Consider the following 23,230-nt stretch of genomic DNA (forward strand, 5'->3'; position numbering starts at 1 on the left):
TGGGTACATCCTTATTAAAACGGTTTTCGAACTTAGCAACCTTCGGATCAAGCAATGACTACAATATGAGCCTTATATTTTGGCGAGATTTCATCACCATATTGGCGAAATAACTCAGTTGTTTGACTATTGAATCTACGATTCTGCTTTAATAAGAAAGTACCACTTAATGTTTTTATATTTCACACAAATTATGGAAGAATTCACTACAGCATATATAAAAATAATTTATTGTTCAATTGAAATATTTGATTACATAATTTATAATGATGTTTTAGAATCTTTTTTTTAATCTTTGAAGTAACAATTCTTCAGAATCCTTGTAATTCAGGCACATTGTGGTAATATTGTAAACACTCAGGGTTCGCTACAGTTTCTTCATTGTAAGGAAGTTTATTTATGATTTTCTTGACAATTATCTCCAATTTTTTCTCATTCAGATTATACTGAAAAATTATTAAAAATGTTAGGCTTATTAAAAAATATAAGATAAAGCAATGAAGTCTAATTTGTGAAACAAATAATTAATATAACAATTATTGACTTATGAAGCATCAGTGATTTGAATTTGATTATATGTAATGTCATTGTTTAAATTATATTATAAAATTTATAAAATGTTTTAAAAACAAAGAATCGGTTCAGGCCATTAAGATACGTAACTTGCTATATTAATGATTAGTAAATCAAATATTTTATGAAGCATAAATTATTTAAATTTAAAAATATTTTTTTTGTATTGACTATTGTATAAGAACTTCTCTAGTATATTATAAATGGGGAATTCAATAATAATAGCATTTATTTTTGTAAATAATCACTATATGAAGGCATAAAAATTTGCTAACAAATTATTACATTTTATAATCTGAGCAGTTAAATTTTTTTTAATTAAGTACAAATATAATTATGTTTCGAAATTTTTATTTGATTTGACTTGCATTTATAAAAGTAGAATTTTATAATCAATTTTTCATTCACTTCTTAATGAACTAAGGCTCTGAAATTTTACACAGTTCTGTGTTTCAGAGACAATACAATATTTTAATATTTTCGATGAATGAATATCCATTAAATGAATGATCAAATTCTAATTCTGTGTGAGTAGTATCGGTTACTCATCGTTTAGAAGATTTCAGAAAAACTGATCACAGGATTCCAAATATATCTGAATTACTGGTTATCTTAGACAATCAGGTGTTCAACCATCACTTTAATTGTATTAATTTAGTCTTGTCAATCAATATCTTATTAAAAAAATCATTTTTTTATATGATTTGCATAGCAAACCTGCATTAAGCATTCTGACTGATTAGCTATGCTTGCAAGTGGTGAAATAGATCCAGCTATTAAAGTTTTACTTTGTGATATATCTCAAAAATGGAGTAAAGGGACCCATAGACCACAAATGTATCTAAAGATCATAAACTTCCATATAAAATAAAAACTGACAAATTCGGTGCTATATTTCTGGCTGGAGGAATAGTTCTTTGATTTTGCCAATTATTTCAAATTTGTGTTACAGTGAAAAACAATTGCCAATATTCCTGGCGAACGACAGCATTCTCATAGTTGTTTCTTGAATGTCCGAAATAATTTCTATATATAATTATTTCTCAATTACACAGGCAAATGTAAACATTCAGCATGCACTGATGATGAATATTAAATAAAAATACTTTTGTTATATTAAGAATTAATCCCGATGAGGGCACTTCAGATACGGGGAAGAGAAGCTTCCAGAACGGTGGCTGGTTCTCGCCTTCCTGGGGGTACAAAAAATGATGAGGGGTCAGTTATCCCCTACCAATGACGGACGCGTCTCCTAAGGGTGGGATTGTGGCCAATGACGGTCTGGTCATTTATATTTTTCTGTGTGCTTTCGAGGCGGATTGGAAAAGCTGTTTATGGTTACATTAAGAAAGAGATTTTAATTTATTAAATATAATTTATTATAAAAACATATATAATTATATGTAAGATAGGAGAATGCTTAAGCAATAGCATATGCAAATAAACTAATGAATCTAAAACGAAAAGTATATTCTCAATGAGAAAATAAAATAATGCCAATACTAAACTTGCGCATAAATTATGCGATCTCATTTAATATATATACGATTTTGTTCATTATTTACGCATATATAATGTATTAAACACTTAAACTGTTACATTCGCCTCTCTGATCGTGTATTCTAGGCTTCTTCCTTTGCATCACACTAGACTTTATTTGTATTTGCCGACATACACTGGCGTGGTTTAGAAAGTAATAGTATATAAGTAAATATTCGAGCTATCTATTTAGCAAGCGTGGAGATTCGCCGGAAAATATTGTTAATATCTTATTTCCGTTTTTTCCAAGAACACATATTTGACCCTTTAATGCGTTTCATTTATTAATAATGACAATTTTTCTTAAAATGCTCTTTTATTAGTATTCGGAAAAGTGGAAATGTGTTATCAAAAATAAAAACATTAAAGTGAACAAAAGAAAATCGTAAATATTTCAGGTGCGGAAGTCAGTATTATTGAGTAATTAAGTTATAAGGAAAATCTTAAAGAAAATTCCCAAACTTTTATAACAATTTAGGTTATATTATGGACGTATCTGAAATTACAGTTTGGTTAGAATTTTTTTTATCAATCATTCGTGCTTTTATTTTTTTTTCTTAACGAATTCTTTAATTATATAAAATCTTTTCTGCTATTTAATCCATATAATAAGAACATGCTTAAAAAAACTCTTTTAAAAAATTGTTATGTAAGTCCAGATTATGTAAAGTTTTTATCGACGTTTTTTAAATTTTTAATTTTTTTACTTTCTTAAATTTATGTTTATGTCGTTTTGGAGATTAAAAATTTAAATAAAATTTTTAAAACAGTATTACTACGTTTACCAGATATTACTTTTCCTTAGCTTTCGAATCAAAACAGCATTATTAAATTTTATATTATTAAATTTTTGATACATTAATTTGAATTTTAAAAGTTTCAAAATTTTTGATTGCATTATTTTCTCTTCGTGTGTTTATAAACAAAGTAATAAATCAGACATTTTTTTTAATTGATTTTGAATTGAAAACAATACTAAATAAAATAAAACAGTTTCAGTGACCAGAAGACAATTTTTGGCAATTTTTAATTTAGCAACAGATAAACCAAATTAAATTTAAATTGCTCATGAAATTTTAAAATTTTATGAAAGGAAATTTCCAGGGGCCAGCGAAACTGCTTGAAAAAGTTTTAACTTCAGAGAAACTAAAAGTTTTAACCTTCTAGTTTTTTAGAACATTAATAAGATAATGAAAATATAGTTTTACAAACCGGTATCTCTTTCGTTTCAATGATAATGTCTGGAACATGACGAACCGTTAACTTTTCTGCAATAGCCTTTCGTGCTCTGTTGACCAACTCTTCGCTGAATGTGTAGCCATCTCTTATCTTTAGGAACAAAACCGCTCTTTCGTCCATTTCTTTGTTGTATTGTGCAACGCAAAGGCTATCTCGTACTTCGGGGAATGTTTCCACTGTCGATAATAATTAAAATTAATAACTGAGTTAAGATTTTATACATAAGTAAATTACTTGTTAGATACTTTGATAGGTTAAATCGTTTTTCTATCGGTAACAAGAAAGTGGTAAAATATTAATGACGTGAAGCTATATGACGCAGTTGGTAGACATCTTTTATAAAATTCCTGTGTGAATTTATCAGATCTAAAGCGTTTCCGTGTCTCTTTACACGCACGCGCACGCACGCACGAACACACACACGCATTTATTATCGGAAAACATTTTCTTCTAGTCCTGGAAATCCTAGTTCCTTATTGTCGGCAAGGAATCGCAAATATGTGCAATATGAAAAATAAGAAAAGAGAATATTTAGAAAAACATAATACATATATTAAATATAAATAGAAATTATGACAAACGCTCTTGTTCATAATGAACATCGTCATTTCGGGGGCAGAGGGCGCAAACTGTAACAGTTCAGTAAAAGCTGTGCAATCAAGGAGTGTATATGTGCTTCTTCCTTACGAATTAAAATATATATATATATATATATATATATATATATATATATATATTAGTTACTATTAGAAATGTTTACAATTTGTGTACATATTGCAACAATAATAAATTAAAATTATTTTAAGTAAATTAACTAGTATAATAGCATTTTATTAAGTACAAAATTAAAAAGAAATTAGTCAGACATGCATAAAAATATGTAATTCCTTTTTAAACTTTTAATATTTAAGGCAAAACTTGTATTCTTATTATGTAAGATTCTGAATACTGGTTCCCAATTGTTAATGCTGAGAATCACTGTTTAAAAATCCCTATTTTAATTTTCAATCGTAAGATCTTTATGAATTGATAAAATTAAGATTCCATTAAAATAACTAATCTTATTAAATTCATAAAAGGTCTTTATAAAGTAGAAATCTTTAAAAGTTTAAAAAAATTATTAAATTTCTATAAATTAAAATAACTAATCTTATTAAATTCATAAAAGATCTTTATAAAGTACAAATTTTTAAAATTAAAAAATATTAAAAAGTAATAATAATTAGATGTTTGATAAGTTAAGAATTAAGGGACAAATAATATTGTTGCGAAATTTCCGGGGTTCGTTTGGATAGTGGGAGTTATATGGTGTGGAGAACACTCAATCAGCAGGCGGCAGTAGAAAATAAAACAACGACGTTTATTTACACGAAGACACACAGGACAGCACAAAGACGACGACTATATACAGCACAAAAGACGATTATCTTCAGCCGAGACGTGCAGCATGTAACAAGTCTCTACTGTAGACAGTAGCGCACAGCTTAGTTCAGCACTAGCTTCACTCCGTCGCTGCTCCGCTTATTTCTGGAAGGCCAGTTCTTTACCGTCGATCCCGACTACGACTCTCTGCCGCATCCGACTATTCTTCGACTACTCTCTAGTTCATCGACTTGCCCTCCTCGGCAGCTGCAGCTCCTTTTATAGGTCTCAGGAGGCGGGGCTAGAAGCCTCTCAACAAACCAGGAACGTTCGAGGCGTATCTCCGTTCCTACTGGACGGATCAGGAAAATTCTCGATGTTTCGGGTATAATCTATTTTGGTGCCAAAGTCGCCAAGTCGCCAAATGCACGCCAAGCTCTGGGACTTCCTATGGAATCAACTATGTTGGGAAGCCGCATCACATATTCGTAACAATATGTTTGATTTAAACTCCGAATGATGATCAATATTATTTTTATTTTAAGAATAATGAATCGGAATTAATTTAAACGAAAAGTATGCATTCAAATAATTTTATGTATATGAAAGAGTTTGTCTACATCCTACGAGACTGGTATCTTTTTAATTAAGAGACTTAATATTTTGAAAAACCCACATACCAATATTGTAAATTTCTGAGCTTCCAAAACGACAGCCTCTTTGCTTCAGTGTTTCGTCGCTAAATATAAAAATAAATATTTAATTATAAACAAATAAATAAAGCAAATCAAAGGTAATTCAAGAATAATTTTTATACTTGATATTGTCTCCACTAATTTTATATTTGTGTTAGGATTGAATTTTTTTTTTAAAAAAAGAAACTTTATTATATTAAAATCTGATTTGGAATGAAATTCTTAATCATACTTTTTAAAAGTTAGAAATAATAATAATAATCAGAAGGATCTCGCATGTCGTATAGTTAGTTACAAAATATGATAAATTTTGTATGTTATTTTGTACCACAATGTATGCATTTTAAATCTTTTTCTGTTGATTAATCGGAACCGAGTACACAATTTTGGTGTCGGAACTGCATATTAAATTAAACTTATTTTGCTTGTTTTTAAATTATTTTTTCATAAATATAGACAAGCAACAAATAGAATATTTTCTTTTTGAGGAATTTCAATCAAAATTAGATTTAGAAGTACATTTTCCGTTTAGAGATAATGAAATTTTGGCCATTTAATTGGTTGCGTGTTTGTGTTAATATGTTTACATACTCAAGTACATATAGATTACCAATTCGTTGACGATTTGGTTCAAAATAAGACACAGATATATAATTTTAGAAAAAAAAATGATGACATATTTCAGGTATGTTGTTCTGAATTATTGCGATTCATCGCTGTTTCAAATCATAATTTGCAAATGCAGGTAGACGCCTAATATAGATTTCCCAGGGTTTTTGTCAGAAATTCTGCATAAAGATTTAATCTGGCATCCTTTCTCACCAGCCCTTCCTGTTGATGAGGTGTGGAAGTTTGAAGAGGGGATGCCAAGTGAGGTATCGTTCTCGTCATCTGACCGTGGTTCAAAATTACATGTCCCTCCTAAAACAGCCCTTGTTTTGCTTTAAAAGGGATGTTAATATAACCAAATTGAACTCACCACCCCCTTTATTATTCCATGTTAGGGTAATATGTAATAGTGATTATTAGTTATCCCTTTATAATTTCGTTTATGAATGCAAATGGATTAAGGAATTTATTTAGTCTTTTTTTAAGCGAGTCTTTTTAATTTCTCCATTTGATTGTAATATCCTAAAAAGGTTTTTAAATGTTTGTGTAGGGTAAACTTTGTGAATACTGAAAATTAATTTCATAACGCATATATTTATTTGCATCTATAGATGAAAAGACTCGATCAAATGATGCGAAAGAGTATTAAAGACTTAAAAAAAAGATTAGTCTTCCTTAAATTGGCTGTAGTGATGGAATCAAAGAAGCCAATAGTCAAAGCGACGTCAGAACAATATTTTATCTCAGTTTAACCCATGTATAGTAGCAATCGTTTGTTGCTTACAAAGAAGGAAGGAACTACTTTGTGTAAAGGTAGAGGAAAGATATTAGAATTCCAACAGCAGTAACTTGTTTCTTAATTTTATAAATAGTACGAGAAAAATTAAGGCCACATGTAAAATTTCGTTCAATTTTAGTAAACACTTTCTCACCTTCTACAACATATTCTCCAGTTTTTCGTAATGGGATTGACGATCCCATAGTCGCCAACAGAAAAAAATTCTGCAACAAAAGTTTTGAGGTAAAAATGTTTGGTAAAAGACAAACTTTTTATTGAATATGAATTTATTATTTAAATGAGAAAATACATATGGTAAGACAAAAAGATAATTTTCCTCAAATGAAACTTGTTCAAAGCTCTAAAGATCTTATGCATTTATTAAAATGAAATAGATTTTACCTTTATATTTAGAGAAATATTTCTCACGAAAAAGTGAGCCGTCTTCATCGCCCCACAGCCCAAGACAGAGATTGGGAAAAGGTTTGGTGATGACAATTTCGCCAAGCTCGCCAACTACAGGGTTGCCTAAACCAATACAGGACATAATGTTAATCTTAAATTTTAAAATAATCCATTGAAATAATCTTAAATTTTAAAATAATAATCTTAAAATTTAAAATAATCCATTTAAAGGTTTTCAATGAAGAAATTTATTAAAGTTGAAAATGATGTATAGATTTCATATAAAATACGAAAATTGATAAATAATTTATTATTAATTTTTGTTAAGATTATCAAAAAAGAATTTAATATAACTGATAAAAATCGGATGCAATATTCTTCTTTTGACATATTAGTGTTCTAACAAATAACTCTCATTTTGTACTTAGTATCAAATGAGTAAATTTCGTATATAATGTAAACAATATTTTTAAGCAGCTTTGTGACCAAAGAGAGGACACTTTTGAAAATTTTAAAAACTTCGCTTTATTCCATCCCGGAAGGCATAATATGTACAAGGAAGAAGTGATGAGATAAGTCAATCTACAGCGCGACACAAGATCAAAATATTTTCCCCAGTGGTTTTATTCTACGAGATTCTGATAGGGATTTCTTTGTCACGTGGCGATTTAGGAAGGAAATTTAAGCATCTTTTAAAGGAATCTTCCTCTTCATTTGGAACATGTCAAAGTGGCAATTAAACCAGTTTTACAGAGCTAGTGTAGCATTAATTAAATAAAAAAAAAATGTGAAATTGGATCAGAAAATAAGGACACTTTAGAATTAAGTTAATATGTTTTAAATTAAAATAAAAATTAGTAATTTAATTAAGATTTAATCTAGATTTAGAGATCATTGCGCACGCACGCACGCACACACACACACACACACACACACACACACACACACACACACACACACACACACACACATTGTTTAAATTGATATGCTCGAATCGTCCGTTATTTGTTACAAACATTTTTTGACAAGATCTTTTGCTAAATTTCATTTATCTAGATTCTTCCATTTTTTTTTAGTTGTTGCGATCATATACAGATGAATTTGCTGGATGGTTAACTTTATAATGATTTTGGTTTCCGTAGCTCCCTGCATTTCTGAATTATAGTTTATTCCTTTAGTTAGAAGTCTGCTTTCTTGAGTTATGTTCAAATGTATACTCGGACAGACAGACAAATTAATAAGTCTCATGTAGGCGTATTCCTTCCAAAATGGGACTGAAATCAACAATTTTCGTACAAATACGAAACTACATTAGTCTAACTTATTGCTGCTGTGGCAAAAGATACAATTTCAACAATAAATTTCATGTAAATACAAAACTTCATGAGTCTAATTTAATGCTTTTTAGCAACAAACAGAATTTTATATATAAACATTATGAAATAACGATTAAAATTTATTCTGAAACAAACAAAAAAAAAAAAAACTAAAAAATTCTGAATCAAACTATAAAAGATGCAATTGTATTTAAAGAGCGCTAATGCTGCTACTACTAAACACAGATGAACTTAACCAAATTAGTAAAAATATTAAATTATATAAGCAAAAAAAAAAAAGGTCCCGAGGGGTCAATATTGTTGTACGAAAGTCAGACCCCTCACAGGAAAAAAAAAAATAACCCTTGTTTGAAATCCTGCCTGAGGGTGACTCTTGAGAAAGTCTTCAGACCGGATTCATAATTTCTTTTTTGATTCTATTTTTATTCCTTTTGCTGATATAACTTAATATTTACTAATTTGGCTGTATAATATTTACTAAGGGAGCTTTAACATATGAATTTAATCAAGATCTTGGGGTGGAATTTTTGTCAGCTGCAATAAATTTTTTTGTATTCTTTGTATATGCAAAAATAAAAACCAGCAAATAAAACTTCTTGAAAATTTGTATAAATAATTAAATTTATAACGATGACTATTTTTCTTAGATTAAATATTATTAATAAGCATAACATTTAAATCCTACTTGTCAATTCAAGTAAATATTCATTGAAATAAAACGAAAATCAACATCAAAGAAAAGCATTAATTGCTTTTTTTTAAAATCCTCATTTTTGAGTCTAATTTGTGTTTAGTTGTTTAATTTTTGTTTCAAACAGAATTTTCTATTGTCTCGAAAATAATCATTGAAATATGAATATTTATATAAACCACCTTTTTCATCCAAAACTTCCACAGATGTACCGAGACAAGCGGCATTAAATTCTGTTTTGAAAGCTGGAAGTGACATTTCTGTTGGCATACAAATCCCCATTGATTCTGTACAACCTACAGTATAAAAATAATAATGGAATAAATCATTCAAATTATGAAGAGTTAAATAATCATATGATATGAAGTGACATCAGAAATGATAATTTAAAAAACAGTTTTTTGGAAAATATGTTTTATTTTTATGCTGATAAATGAGTTTTTTTTCCTTCGATTCTTTTCAATTTTAGTTTTAGTTTAGTACTTCCTATATTATCAGATCATGAAATCAATTTGTTTTTAAATTCGTTACCAGGTGGTGCCACTGCCACGAAATCTAAATTTAACTACATGATTCAATTAATTGATAATTAAGCTCCGGAATTATTAAGAATCTACTTTCACAGAGAATAAGAAAAGTACTGAATTCAAAAATTTAGCCAATCAATGAGTTAAGAAAAAGAAATTGATTACAAGATTTGATTTTTAACTGCAAGAAGTCAAGTTAAATAAAATTGTACATCAAAATGATTTCATGTTTTGCATCCTTCAACTATTTTTAATTGTGGCGATTTTGTACATGTGTGAGTTATTTTAGTATTGTTTTGGTTATGTAGAAAAATACATCAAGATTTATTTTTGATACAATAAGGATATATTATATTTAATACAAATGGCCTTTATTTATCTCAGAATTTTATTTTCTATTTTCATTAATGCTTATATATTTGATTTTTTAAATAGTTTTTATTTCGTCATCATTAAAGTCTGTAAGAGATTCCATTCAAACGATAAGTTATTCATCGTTGAAGAGTTTGTAATTGTTGATGAAAAAAAAGGTTGATGACAGAAAAAAAATCGTATAATATCTTTTAAAAGATACAGTTATTTAGAATGCGTTGGCATTCTGTTTGTGTGCTTCTATTATATTATGCAACTGACAAGAGTCGATATGATGGATAACTTTAGCCATAGTTATGTTATGAATATTTGTTATGCAACAAGAACTCCAATTAGTTTGCAATTATTGAAGCAACTGGAAAGCTTTAGTTTCTGAAAAGTAATTAAACAGTGAAAATTTTTATTAATATAAGACATGAAAATTATTCCATTCCGAATAATATCAGACATATTAGATATTATTAAATATATCAAATTACAACTTTTCCGTTAAAAGCAAAATTAATCAACGTATTGGTGACTGTTTTTAAAATTCTACATGGATTACATTAAGAAACAGGCGGTAGTGACTCTAACCGCATATGATTCTAATCCCATATAGTCTAAAACAAAAAACTGGCAGTGTTGGCTCTAATCGTTTGTTTTTAATCCCATATAGTCTACATAAAAAACTGGTAACGTTGACTCTAATCCAATATGATGATTTTAATCTCATATTGTATGCATAAAAAAAACTGGTAGTAATGGCTGTAATCGTATCTAATACTTTTAATCCCATTTAGTCTATATCACAAAACTAGTAGTGGTGGCTCTAATCCTATATAACATTTTTAATCCCATATTGTCTATATAAAAATACTGCTAGTGGTGGCTCTAATCCTATATAACATTTTTAATCCCATATTGTCTATATAAAAATACTGCTAGTGGTGGCTCTAATCATGTGATTCTAATTCCATTAGTCCACATCACAAAACTGGTAGTGGTGGTTCTAAACGTTTATGATTCTAATCCCATATAGTCTACGTCTCAAAACTGTTAGTGGTGGCTCTAAACGTGTCTGCTACTTTTACTCCCATATAGTATATATAACAAAACTAGTAGTGGTGGTATATATCCCATATAGTATATATAACATTTTTAATCCCATATTGTCTATATAAAAATACTGCTAGTGGTGGCTCTAATCCTATATAACATTTTTAATCCCATATTGTCTATATAAAAATACTGCTAGTGGTGGCTCTAATCCTATATAACATTTTTAATCCCATATTGTCTATATAAAAATACTGCTAGTGGTGGCTCTAATCCTATATAACATTTTTAATCCCATATTGTCTATATAAAAATACTGCTAGTGGTGGCTCTAATCCTATATAACATTTTTAATCCCATATTGTCTATATAAAAATACTGCTAGTGGTGGCTCTAATCATGTGATTCTAATTCCATTAGTCCACATCACAAAACTGGTAGTGGTGGTTCTAAACGTTTATGATTCTAATCCCATATAGTCTACGTCTCAAAACTGTTAGTGGTGGCTCTAAACGTGTCTGCTACTTTTACTCCCATATAGTATATATAACAAAACTAGTAGTGGTGGCTCTAATCCTATATAACATTTTTAATCCCATATTGTCTATATAAAAATACTGCTAGTGGTGGCTCTAATCCTATATAACATTTTTAATCCCATATTGTCTATATAAAAATACTGCTAGTGGTGGCTCTAATCCTATATAACATTTTTAATCCCATATTGTCTATATAAAAATACTGCTAGTGGTGGCTCTAATCATGTGATTCTAATTCCATTAGTCCACATCACAAAACTGGTAGTGGTGGTTCTAAACGTTTATGATTCTAATCCCATATAGTCTACGTCTCAAAACTGTTAGTGGTGGCTCTAAACGTGTCTGCTACTTTTACTCCCATATAGTATATATAACAAAACTAGTAGTGGTGGCTCTAATCCTATATAACATTTTTAATCCCATATTGTCTATATAAAAATACTGCTAGTGGTGGCTCTAATCATATGATTCTAATTCCATTAGTCCGCATCACAAAACTGTTAGTGGTGGCTCTAATCGTATATAATTTTTTAGTCCCATTTAGTGTATATCACAAAACTGGTAGTGGTGGCTCTAATCTTATATTATTTTGCTAATCCTGTACAGTTTCAATCGCAAGAATAGTAATTAATCCTATATGGTCAGTCTGCTTAGTAAAACTAGTGGTGATGTTTCTAATCTGACATAATATATAATATTTCGTGAAATCCATGAATCTAGAGCTGAAAAAAATATATGTATAATCTTCTATTAATCAAAATGATTGAGATAAAATTACTCCAATATATGGAGGTAGACACATCTTTGAAAAATAGAATAAATATTTTGAGATTTGTCATTTGTTTAAAACAAGTTCTGACAAATCTCCAGCAGCAAATCTGACAGCAGCAACCATGAAATTGTTATTCCTAGAATTCAATAATGTCTGAGTATAACGAGGAATAATTCGAATGCTCTTCCAATAATATACTATTTTGCTCTGTCTTTTGAATTTAATTACAAAACACAGTGGGAAAATTCGCATTCAATAGCTGCTTTTCGAATTCATTTGTTGAGACATTTGTTTTTCTGATTTAAGGAGTTACTGAGTTTTTAGAAGCGCCTTCATACAGAGATTTGAGAAATTAAGAAAAAAATATTGAGGGAATCATTGACATTCCATTGACCTTCATCCAATTATAAGGTATCTCATCGGAGTAAACTTTCTATGATGGTAATGAGGCAATAAAATGCACTTACCGTAAGAATTAGCAAACATTGTGTTTGGAAGTATTTTGTTCATAAAATCGTAGTTATTAGGCTTCACAATACTTGAGCCAGCCACTATCAACTTGAGGGATGACAAATCGTGCTTTTCGGCTGGAAAAGAAAATGAAGCAAATGAAATCAAACCATCGTTTATAAAATAAATATGTGTTTAATTATATTATTTATTTCATAAAGAATTAAAACATTTGCATTTGTATAGGATGAAAGTTTGGCTTAATACATCAAGCTTCTATCCAAATCTACAATTAATTTGTCGCCATTTGTATCCTTAAATTTTAAAATAACCACATGAAAATTAGTCTGATTTAGTTCATTAAAACACCCAAAAGCTTAAATAGCCGAAATGGGCATTGTGGTGCTAGTAAAGTCGGTTCAATTTTGTCAGCTTGTATGCAGCTGTTTCTACTATCAAAGGTATCGGAGGAGTATAAAGGTATTCGCCATCGGAAAGAGGATTGTCAATTGGTATTCCTAACAAAATATCACTTCGAAATCGTATATGTCAGTAGTAAACTCTCAAGCTTTCAAGTACGTTGATAATCTAATGGCATTTAATCACGGTTATCTAATAGTATTTTATAGGATACTCATCCTACAGATTTAATTCTTAAAAACAAATAAATACCAATATGAAATAATTTTTCTTCGGATTTAGAATTCGAGAATCGATATATATATTGCAAAACTTAACGGAATTTTAATTTAACTATCAATAATTCCATATTTTAATCATTCAATATTTTAATTTAAACTCCAAATACCATTTTTAAAGCCAAAATCAATCTGAATAAATTAATAAATGACTAGCTTGCTAAAAAATTATTCTAAATTACCTCAAAGTTTCATTTTTGTGCTCATTTTTTTTAACTGTTGGTAATCTTCGAAGACATATAGTAATAAGATTTTATGTTTCGTTACGAAATCCAGAACATAACCATTTTAAAATTAATATAATAAAGTTATTTTCTTGAGTGACGTAAAAGCATCAAAATAAAGGAATAGTTTGCATTACATGATATTTCTGATAATTCATAGCTAAGTTTGTTATATTAGCGTCTCTGTTTTGAAGTAACACAAGGATTATATCTGATTATTCAAAGAATACGGAGAAAATATATTAGAAAGAGGATCAATTATACCAGTGCCAATGTTATATGTTACTCATTTAAGAGTTAAATAAATACTTTTTTTCCCTCTTACTTGGAAGGTAACCTCTTTTTTCAAGTTCATCAACGACGCTTGCTGGTAAGAAGAGATGAGAAACTTTATGCTTATGTAGGAGGTCCCAGATGTTTGTGGGTGTCAGGTAATATGGGGATCCTTCGTAGAGAACGAGTTTCTGTCCAAGAAAATGAAGACAAGAAAAAATGCTCCAGGATGCCCAGCCTACCTGGAATAGCAATGACAAATTGGCATTTTTCATTGATGGATCAACAACGATTAAAGCATTTTTTGATAGAAAGTTATGGCTATTCGAATCAGCGGTAAATTTCTCGCTATGCATTTTTTTCCTTCCAAGCATTTATGAGGTCTAAAGAACTATATTGCTTTAACCCTTTCTAAGGCCGTGGGAAGTATGCTTGCCACCAAATTTATCAATCTTTGTATGAAATTATGCAGGTTGACATAAGTTCTGACACATTTTTTAGTAAGTCAGAAACTTAGATGCTTCAGTTCTTTATTTCAGACAAAATGATGTGTCTTGATTGTTACTTAATTATTAATTAACCAAATTAATTAATCAAATTTATCTAATAAGTTATATGAATCCCTTTTCTTATTCTAATTTCAAGCCTAAAAATATTTTAACATAATATGACTAGAAATGGCCCTTTAAAGGGTTTAAAAAATTAGTGTTAAATTTGAAGTTTGTCGCGCAAAATATCAGTTATTAGTATTAAAATTTAAAACCTTCCAAATACAGAAATTAATTTTAAAATACAATAAGATTGCATTTATGTCTATTTATTTAGTGGTCACATATATGATAATTATTTCTCCTTTATTTACAATATTAATTTCTTTATAGTTGAAGTCTTTATAGTCTTTATAGTTGTTTTATAGATGAGAATTCAACAATTTCCACTTTTAATATTTTTGCGAAAATGGTATGCATGAAACGCAAAAAAAAAAAAAAAAAAAAAAAAAAAAATGTTCAGTAGGGTAAGTTTTAATTACGTTACAATTTTGAATCAAATTAACTTCTCAGAGTTCAACAGATGCCGCTACAAATGTAAGCAGTGAGAAGATATAAAAGAAAATTGTTTAACCCTTTAAAGGGCTTTTTTTTTTCTAGTCATATTATGTTAAAATATTAGGCTTGAAATTAGAATAAGAAAAGGGATTTGTTTAGCTTATTAGATAAATTTAATTTGATTGATTAATTAATTTGGTTAATTAATAATTAAGTAACAAAACAAGACACATCATTTTGTGTAAGATAAAGAACAGAAGCATCTAAGTTTCTGTCTTTCTAAAAAAATTTGTCAGAACTTATGCCAGCCTACATAATTTCATACAAAGATTGATAAATTTGGTGGGAAGCATACTTCCCACGGCCCTAGAAAGGGTTCAAGTTACTTCTAGCTCTTTTCAATTTATCTTTAAAATCACCATATTCAAGCAGAGATCCTAGTTCCATTGTTGGAAATCTATATTTATGTGGTGAAAATGCAATTTTATTTTAACGAAAATGACCTTCAATATTACAAAACCAATCAAAAACTTCTAGAACAGTATTAAAAGATCTCACAGAAAATATGCAAGTTTTAGTTGTGTTCAACATGGTCTATCAAATTCCTTGAAAAAGTTTACAATATTATCTGCAATGATATAAGAGTAATTTCAGTTTAAAGTTATAGCCAAATTAAATGTACTCTGTAATTGATCCTAACTGTATCTATTTAACAATTAACTTGATTATTTTTACTAAAGTTAGGAAAACAAAATTTACTCAGTAAGAATAAACCCAAGTTTCTAAAATTCTTTGAATGAGCTCCTTAAACTACATAATTAACAATATTATATTTGCCGTTTTAAAAACATCCTCAAATCATAAAAAAAAGTTATACCTTCTACTAAATTGTAGGAAATTCAACGATTTTTGTTTTTTCATTGCAACGAGAAATTAACATTTTCCCTTCGATCTGTTATCTATATACTTATAATAAAGCTCAAAGTGTGTGTGTGTGTGTGTGTGTGTGTGTGTTGGCGCTCTACAGGCCAGGTCATTTGACATACAGCTACCAAATTTGGTACATGTATATCTTAGAGGTCGGGAATGTGCACCTGGGGTCCCTTTTTTTGAAATTTGAATTATTAATTAAAAACTAACTTTCCCGCCAAAAAAATCTTCCATTTTCCCCACCGCCAACTTTTCCGCCAAAAAAATCTTCCATTTTTCCCACCGCCAATTGAGTAAGAGTTCAGTTGTTTTTTTCTTCCAACAGAAATGAGGCTAGGGTTAAGATTTTTCGGCGGATTATTTCAAACGATTCTGTTTATTTTCTTAATGTTTTACGCATTTAAAATTAAACATTGTTAATTAATCCATGTTTCAGATTCATTCTGAAGTACTTTTGAATTAAAATAACACAGAATAAAGGAAATTAAAAATGTCTAATCTGCATAACGTTACCCCAACTGGCGTAGAAAAATTCACGCATTTGCGTTACCGTAAGTGGCGAAGAAAATTCACGCATGCGCTTAGTGTTCTGATTGGTGCCATGACAACCATTATCAACGGACGATTTAAATTATTTTTAGGTTAGTTGTATGCTTTTGTTAAGTAAATTGTATTTATGTTAGTTATATATTTTTTGTATATGCTTATAGTTTTAAGTACATCGTTTTTTAAGTAGTTTTTTTAACCTGTTTTCAATGATTCAAATTATTTTTAGGTTCGTTGCATGCTTTTGTAAGTAAATTGTATTTATGTTAGTTATATATTTTTTTGTATATGCTTATAGTTTTAAGTACATCGTTTTTTAAGTAGTTTTTTTAAACCTGTTTTCGACCGATTATTTTAAACGATTCATTTTATTTTCTTAGTATTTGATGCATTTAAAATTAAACATTGTTCATTAATAGATCTGTTCATGATGAATCTGAGAAAATTTTGTTGACAAATTCTTGAGATATTACATAAATTAAGAAAGATATTCTTTAGTGCCCATAAAGTTTAAACGCTCGGTGACTCTATTATCAGTAATCATATTATTAAAAAAAAATGCTTTTTTTCAGTAAAAAATATTATTATATTAATTGCAGATTAATCATTTTCACTTTCTTTTAAAGCATAAATTCTACGAGGGGTAACAGAAAATGAGAGAGATACATATCACGTTATGACTGAAGGCCTTTATAATATTATGAGTGAATTATATGACTATCAAAATTTGAAGTTTTAAAATATTTTGCTGAAGAATCTATTAAAGTTGGAATTGCGTAAAATATTTAATGGTACGACCGGAGTTTAACCCCCTGCTTGGCGCAATTTTTAAAAATCGCCAACAACGGCCTTGCGAAATGTTCAAAAGCAAAGGAGCAGATGTTCAATCATAGTGCATAATAAAGATTGCCAGCTTTGGCGCGTTATCGCAACTTGGCGAAGAAGGGGGTTAAACTTTGGTTCAAGCTATTTAATTATTAAAATTTAAACTAACATTAAGATTAGCGAACCGGCTGGTCGCCAAAGGCGGCTAGTTTGAAATAAAATAAAGACCGGGAGCCATTTTTATGTTATTCTGAAAAGACAATTTCAAAGAAAGTTGAATGATGTATCATACTTACCGGTGATACGGAAAGCCAGACAGAGTCTCGATCAGTGTCATAGTTTATTCCAAAGCTGTTGGAGACAGACATCAAAACCTGGAATAAACAAAAACCAGAAGATTATATTAATTGTCAAATAAAATGTGATTGCCTCATTTTATTGCAAAAAATAGATAAAAGTGTATAGAGAATAGCATATACAGTGCACTCCTGAGTATCCGATCTAATGTGGCGAAAGGGCAGGACGGATAACAAAAAAGCCGGATAGGCCAGAGTTCTATGAACTCATTTCTTTGCCCACCAATACCAGTAGACAAATTTTTTTATAAAGTATCTGACTGCTATAATACGTATTTTCTCGCTTCTTATTGAGTACTAAGCCCTCCATTTTTTTCAAGCCACGCAGAATGTGAACATGGCCCGGTAAATCATAGAAGCAGTTGCCGGTAACGTGTCGTTAAAATAGAAGGCTCTATACTGGTAGTTTATATACTGCACTGCACGCTTCAAGTATTTATTAGAGAAAAATTAAGGCCAAGGGTATAAACAGTTCACATTTTAACACAAATTTTGTAATGCCTAACTTAAATACAGGAAACATATACGAAACATTAACGTAAATCGTAGGCCTACTTCTTAAGAAATTTGACTCAATCTGATTTTGTTTTTCACTGATAAATGGTTACACAAATAGAATCAGAAGCAGCGGCAGCAATTGCGGTCCTTTACACACTGACGAAACAATGAACAACGAGCAGAACGCTGCTCTTTTCCTGTCACAACTTGTATTTGTGCACAACATGTAAGAAGATCACAGCAGAGCTCGCTTCCAATGCCTTGGCAATGTTGACAATGCAACGCCTTGCTCTTCCTCTTTTAATTACGATGAAAGGAAACGAGACCGGATAGCTGCGAACCGGACACTCGAGAGTGTACTGTATAATAAGCACAATACATTAAATAATCGTTATATTTAATTGAAATGACATTCTTACTTTTAGAATTACTTTTAATCAAGTAATTTATATTAATTTTGGTAGTAATTATTGATTAAATTATTTTTTTTTGCCATCAGTATGAAGAAGCAAAACATTCAGTATTTCAAGAATTATCCCAGACATCCGTTCTGTATCTTTAAAATGGGACTAAATCTAATCTTGTCAGTATTTCATTCTTTTATAATTATTATAAATGGACTTCAGCGTATTTAATATGAACAATAACATACAACCATTGAAGATACCTATAAAGGAGAAGAGATTTCTGGATGCAAATGCTCCAAATTTAGAATCTCAATGCGATCCGTATGTCAGAGATCTTCCGTATTTGCATTATCCTTCAGTAAGCAACAATTTGCTTTTGCTTAAAAAATTATTTCAGAAATGAATGCTTCGATATCAACACATATTACTTCATCGAAAGTGTTATGTTTTGGGAAAATCAGTTCAATGAATAATACTGTTTTTATCACCTGTGGTAATGTAAAAATGTTGCATGTAAACGTTGGTCATAGATAAAAGTTTATGTAGACTTTTTACTGTTGACTTGCGCTATCACTTATCTTGGTTATATTCAAATCTCGTAAATTTTAAGATAGAATGTATTTCCAATAGAGTATACACTAATGTACTATAAAAATGTTTATCAACCCTTTCTAGGGCCGTGGGAAGTATGCTTCCCACCAAATTTATCAATCTTCGTATGAATTTATGTAGGTTGGCATAAATTCTGACAAATTTTTTTAGAAAGACAGAAACTTAGATACTTTAGTTCTTTATTTTACACAAAACGATGTGTCTTGATTTGGTACTTAATTATTAATTAACCAAATTAATTAATCAAATTAAATTTATCTAATAAGCTAAATGAATCCCTTTTTCTTATTCTAATTCCAAGCCTAAAAATATTTTTACATAATATGACTAGAAAAAAATGGTCCTTTAAAGGGTAAATAGGCTCAAAAAATGAGCGTTATTTCTATGGGCAAACCTGCGTGACAACTATTAAAAATTAGCCGTACATTTTACTGTCCGTGTATTCGACTCCATATTTTTCACTTTTAAAAAACAAAATGAAAGAATTATTTTTCTTCTTCAAATTTTTATAAATATAAATTAGCTGCATAAAATATCAGACATTTTGTTCCAAAATAAAGACCAATCATTCTCTTAACTGTAACCTCAATAAGTTTGAAGCCCTTCCATCTTTCAATTTAACTTGGGACTTTATATAATTGTTGGGACTTCTTAACACCATTTAAGTAAGTAAATGTAGCAGATCAGCGATAAATTAATATGAAAGAAGGCTTTAAAGACGCATTTATCTCATGAAATGTAAACGAAAAATGAGAATAAATTGTTGTAAAGATCTCGTAGAAAGGAATATAAGAGCCTCAATAGAAAATATTTCTCGTAACACTAGGATGTGATATATAAGTTTAAAAAAGTTATCCTTTTCGTGAATATTTTATAAATGATGTTTTTTAAAGCAAATGACATTTGATTATCAAAACACTCACTCCAGTTCCATGCACGATTGGTTTGGGCAACCCCGTAGTTCCAGATGTGAAGTTGATAATCAGTGGATGAGAAAAAGACACCTGTTCGAATTCCATTGGAGGGATGGTTCCGTCATCTTCTATACCTAGTTCTAGGAACTCGTCGAGAAAGCAACTATGGAACAAATATTTTTTTAGTTTAATCGAAAAAATGTCGTATATATTTTAAAGTGGTAGTGAAAGCTTATAAGCCAGTTAACAACTACGCTACACAGGCAATTGCTTTTGTATCGTGGTCATGTTACTGGGCTGCGAACCACAAGGTTCCAGGTTCTATCCTCGTTCATACAAAGTTAACCTGCATATTTTATGCAGAAAAACTATGGACTATAACCCTGTCGGAATTCAAATGGTCATCAATAGTGGAAAATATGTATAGCTTAAGGTATTATCAATAATAATCGGATATCATTTAAAAACAAAATAAATTAATACACCGCTGGATGTGTGACTTACGTTTCCTGTTTGATTGGTCTATGTTCTTTTATGATCAAAACGTCTATAAAGACTGGAATGTTTCTGACAATTTTTTTTTTCTTTGGCAAAATCTTTCTAAACACCAAACAGAAAGTTGAAAGGTTATTGAAGGTGTTTGAAACTCTAACACCTATTGTTACTAATATTATATAGAATAAAAGATTCCTTACGCGAATATTTAATGTAATGAAATGTTAGAAGAAAGAAAACATATCATATTTTTGCATCACATTATATTTTTAATAATTTTTTAGTCCATTAATCTCACAATATTGATTGACGATAAATTCTGGATTCAATATCCTAGTGAGGACGTCCCGGTTGTTCTTTTTATGGGGTGCCATCAGGATAAAACATTAGAGAGTATATATAATATAGGATTATTGATGATATTTAGGGACGAGGGACAAGACAGTTATACTTCTGGCCCATATTACCCTTGTTAAATCACCAATTCTATGTATTTACTTTTTTATTTATTTCTTTTTTGCCTTTCTTATGCATGCCAAAAAGAAGTTATTGAAACGTAGACTGCAAGTGATCAGCTCCTTTCCTTGAAATTAATAAAACTAACGACAATAACGGATTGGTTTAGTTTAGTTATATTAACGTCCCGTTGTAAAGCAACACTCAAAGATTATGAATTGTTATATTCTTTATAGCGGCAGTGTGCGCAGATTTAAGAATGTCTCTATATTATCTGGATAAAGGCAGAATTAATATTTCTGCATAAGCAGTCAATGATTTGTACTATTAGAAATTTCGAGGATCAAGGCATTTTAACAAACAGATATATTATCTGTTTTTCTGTATCTGGTATGTTATGTTCACAATTTTTAACGGATAGTATAGGAATAAATGCAATCTCAAGGCAGGATACTTTTGGAAACAAGTACTCATTAATATTATAACTTTAAATGAGCATTTATTTATATATGTTTATTTCGTGTATATCGGAAATGGCTTTGGCAATTTGGATCAAATTTTAAATTTAGATAAGGGTTTGCTTTTGAAGTTTATCTATATAGGTGCCTTTTCTGAAAAAACGCGCAACACACACACACACACACACACACACACACACACACACACACACACACACACAAAAAAAAAAAAAAACAATAACATTTTTTATAACTAACTATTAAAGCCTTTTTCTGTCTGTTCTCTACTGCTGACAATGTCATATAGCTCCAACTTGTAAATTTATGTGGTAATTGAATTGTTGCTATAGGATGATAACCTACAGGTACTTCAAAATTTATGTGGTAATTGAGTAGTTGCTATAGGATGATAACCTACAGGTACTTCAAAATTTTATGAGATGGTGTTATACGGCATTGTCCGAATACGAATACGTTTGGCTCACATCCAATAGCGACAGTGCGATTATTGTGTTAACCAATTCGAATAATATGTTAAACTAATGATTTTTTTTATTTTAATGTATCCATGATTTTTTTATTTTAATGACCAGTTCGTCTGTTGGTAGATAAAAAAATATTCATATGCAATCAGTATGTGATTGGTATCTATATATTTTCTCAAAAAACACTATTACAAAAAAAAAAAAACTGCCGAGATAAGCTCTGTCTCCCTAGTACTATACCTGTAAAATCAGTTAAAAGTTTAGTTATCAATACATATGAATTAAAAAAAAAGTATTGTTGAAAATATATAAAGTTGAAACTGGATAGAGTAAAAGATATGAATCTTCTCATTCATAGGTTAAATAATGATACTGATAATAGTTTATACGTTAAATAATGATACTCAATCATATTACATTAGCCTCTGCGGTGCCAATTGTTCACTCATCATATTAATAATATTAAGGTAGCCGACAACGTTCGAAACAATATTTTTGAAAAATTGGATTTTTTAAAAACTTTTTATGGTTTTTAGATGTATTGTCAATTATAAACACTATATATACAAAAAAATTATTTGGATATATAATATATTTTAAGAAATAGAAAAATTTGTAGTAAATTTTAATGAAATTTAACCTAAACGGCTAACACTCTACACAAAATTGTAATGCAGCTATCCTATTTTTCTTTGTACACAAGTTATAGAATATAATGATGAATGAAATGAACCAAAATCTAAGAAACATTTTGAGATGCAAAGAAATTATGGGTAAATATGTATTTACCCATAACACATTACATGTATTACCCATACGTACATATATACATAAATGTATATATGTACGTATATATACATTTTTTCCATAAATTTACAACTTAATTTTTCTAAAAACACCTATAAATAAAAAAGTATTTCACCAACAATAAAACTTTTGGTTCATTTCATTGCCCACAGTATTTAAAACACACGCTGAAATTTTTATGTAAATACCTCTATTAGTTTTTGAGATATCATGTTAACGGTGGAAAATTTTTATAAAAATTAAAGTTTAAGAAAATTGAAGTTAAAGAAATATT

The 23,230-nt window shown here is 29.4% G+C and overlaps 1 protein-coding gene across 5 annotated transcripts in view; it reads right to left on the reverse strand.

Moving 5' to 3' along the window:
• Positions 1-211: 211 nt before the first annotated feature.
• Positions 212-23,230, reverse strand: part of LOC129987902 (acetoacetyl-CoA synthetase-like) — a 38,987-nt gene continuing 15,968 nt past the window's right edge. For 4 of the 5 annotated variants that reach the window (XM_056095891.1, XM_056095894.1, XM_056095893.1 and 1 more), the window contains exons 9-18: positions 20,265-20,418; positions 17,765-17,842; positions 14,174-14,363; positions 12,944-13,063; positions 9,411-9,524; positions 7,198-7,323; positions 6,950-7,019; positions 5,394-5,452; positions 3,325-3,527; positions 212-446 (exon numbers count right to left, since the gene is read on the reverse strand). In XM_056095891.1, the coding sequence (XP_055951866.1) occupies positions 312-446; positions 3,325-3,527; positions 5,394-5,452; positions 6,950-7,019; positions 7,198-7,323; positions 9,411-9,524; positions 12,944-13,063; positions 14,174-14,363; positions 17,765-17,842; positions 20,265-20,418 (1,249 nt within the window). In that variant the 3' untranslated portion in view covers positions 212-311. Of the gene's footprint in view, positions 447-3,324; positions 3,528-5,393; positions 5,453-6,949; positions 7,020-7,197; positions 7,324-9,410; positions 9,525-12,943; positions 13,064-14,173; positions 14,364-17,764; positions 17,843-20,264; positions 20,419-23,230 lie in introns of those variants that run through there. The other variant, XM_056095895.1, reaches the window with a different exon arrangement.

The sequence above is a fragment of the Argiope bruennichi genome, chromosome 10 (assembly GCF_947563725.1).
Source record: "Argiope bruennichi chromosome 10, qqArgBrue1.1, whole genome shotgun sequence".
NCBI classification, from domain to species: Eukaryota; Metazoa; Arthropoda; class Arachnida; order Araneae; family Araneidae; genus Argiope; species Argiope bruennichi.